The sequence below is a fragment of the Diaphorina citri genome, unplaced genomic scaffold (genome assembly GCF_000475195.1).
Source record: "Diaphorina citri unplaced genomic scaffold, Diaci psyllid genome assembly version 1.1 scaffold27600, whole genome shotgun sequence".
NCBI lineage: Eukaryota > Metazoa > Arthropoda > Insecta > Hemiptera > Psyllidae > Diaphorina > Diaphorina citri.
Genome location: NW_007404938.1, coordinates 1 through 723, shown reverse-complemented (window position 1 = coordinate 723; position 723 = coordinate 1). Strand labels below are relative to the sequence as shown.

General features: G+C 48.3%; 1 protein-coding gene across 1 annotated transcript; it reads left to right on the top strand.

The window, feature by feature from the left end:
• Positions 1–204: 204 nt before the first annotated feature.
• Positions 205–715, top strand: LOC103523584 (octopamine receptor-like; the record flags this gene model as incomplete). Its single annotated transcript, XM_008488617.2, has 1 exon — positions 205–715. A coding segment is annotated over one exon (511 nt), but the record flags the coding sequence as incomplete, so codon positions are not given.
• Positions 716–723: the final 8 nt, after the last annotated feature.

Here is a 723-nt window from a genome sequence, read left to right as displayed (position 1 = left end):
TAACTTTCTGTCGTACAATAGAATAGAATATACCTTGTTTATCCTGCGAGAATGAGACTGAAAAGTCCCTTTACTCCCGCAGTCTAAACAAGGTGTATATTTGATAGGTAAAGTTAACAAATAAGTACCTACCTAAATAAACCTGGTTTAAATTATAAAAAAGAAAAAGATAGCACAGTTTTGCCATCCAAAAAGATGTGACAGTTTTACCATCCTATTCCTATATTTCTTTTTCTTTTCCCTCTTATTCGGCCACTAATTCCTCTTCCACTTCTGCTCTGCTTACAGGTGTGGATCTTCGGCGGTCTCTGGTGCAAAGGCTGGCTCGCCGTGGATGTGTGGATGTGCACCGCCTCCATCTTGAACCTGTGCGCCATCTCCCTCGACCGCTACATCGCCGTGACCCGTCCAGTGAAGTACCCCAGCATCATGTCCATGGGCCGCGCGAAGCTCCTTATCTGTTTCGTCTGGGTGCTCAGCTTCTCTATCTGCTTTCCGCCGCTGATTGGGTTCGTCGCAGGGTCTATCAACCAGAGACAAAGCCTCAACGGGTCCGTGACGGTGGGCAACGTTACGGGCATCGGTGGCGGGCGAAGTGGCATTAGCATTGGTGGCAGGAATGTGTCCACCTTCGTGGGGAGAGTTGAACATACCACCGGTGCTGCAGATGGATTCGGAAAAGGTTATAGTGATGCCAGTGAAGGGTATAGTGAGAGTGGGTTG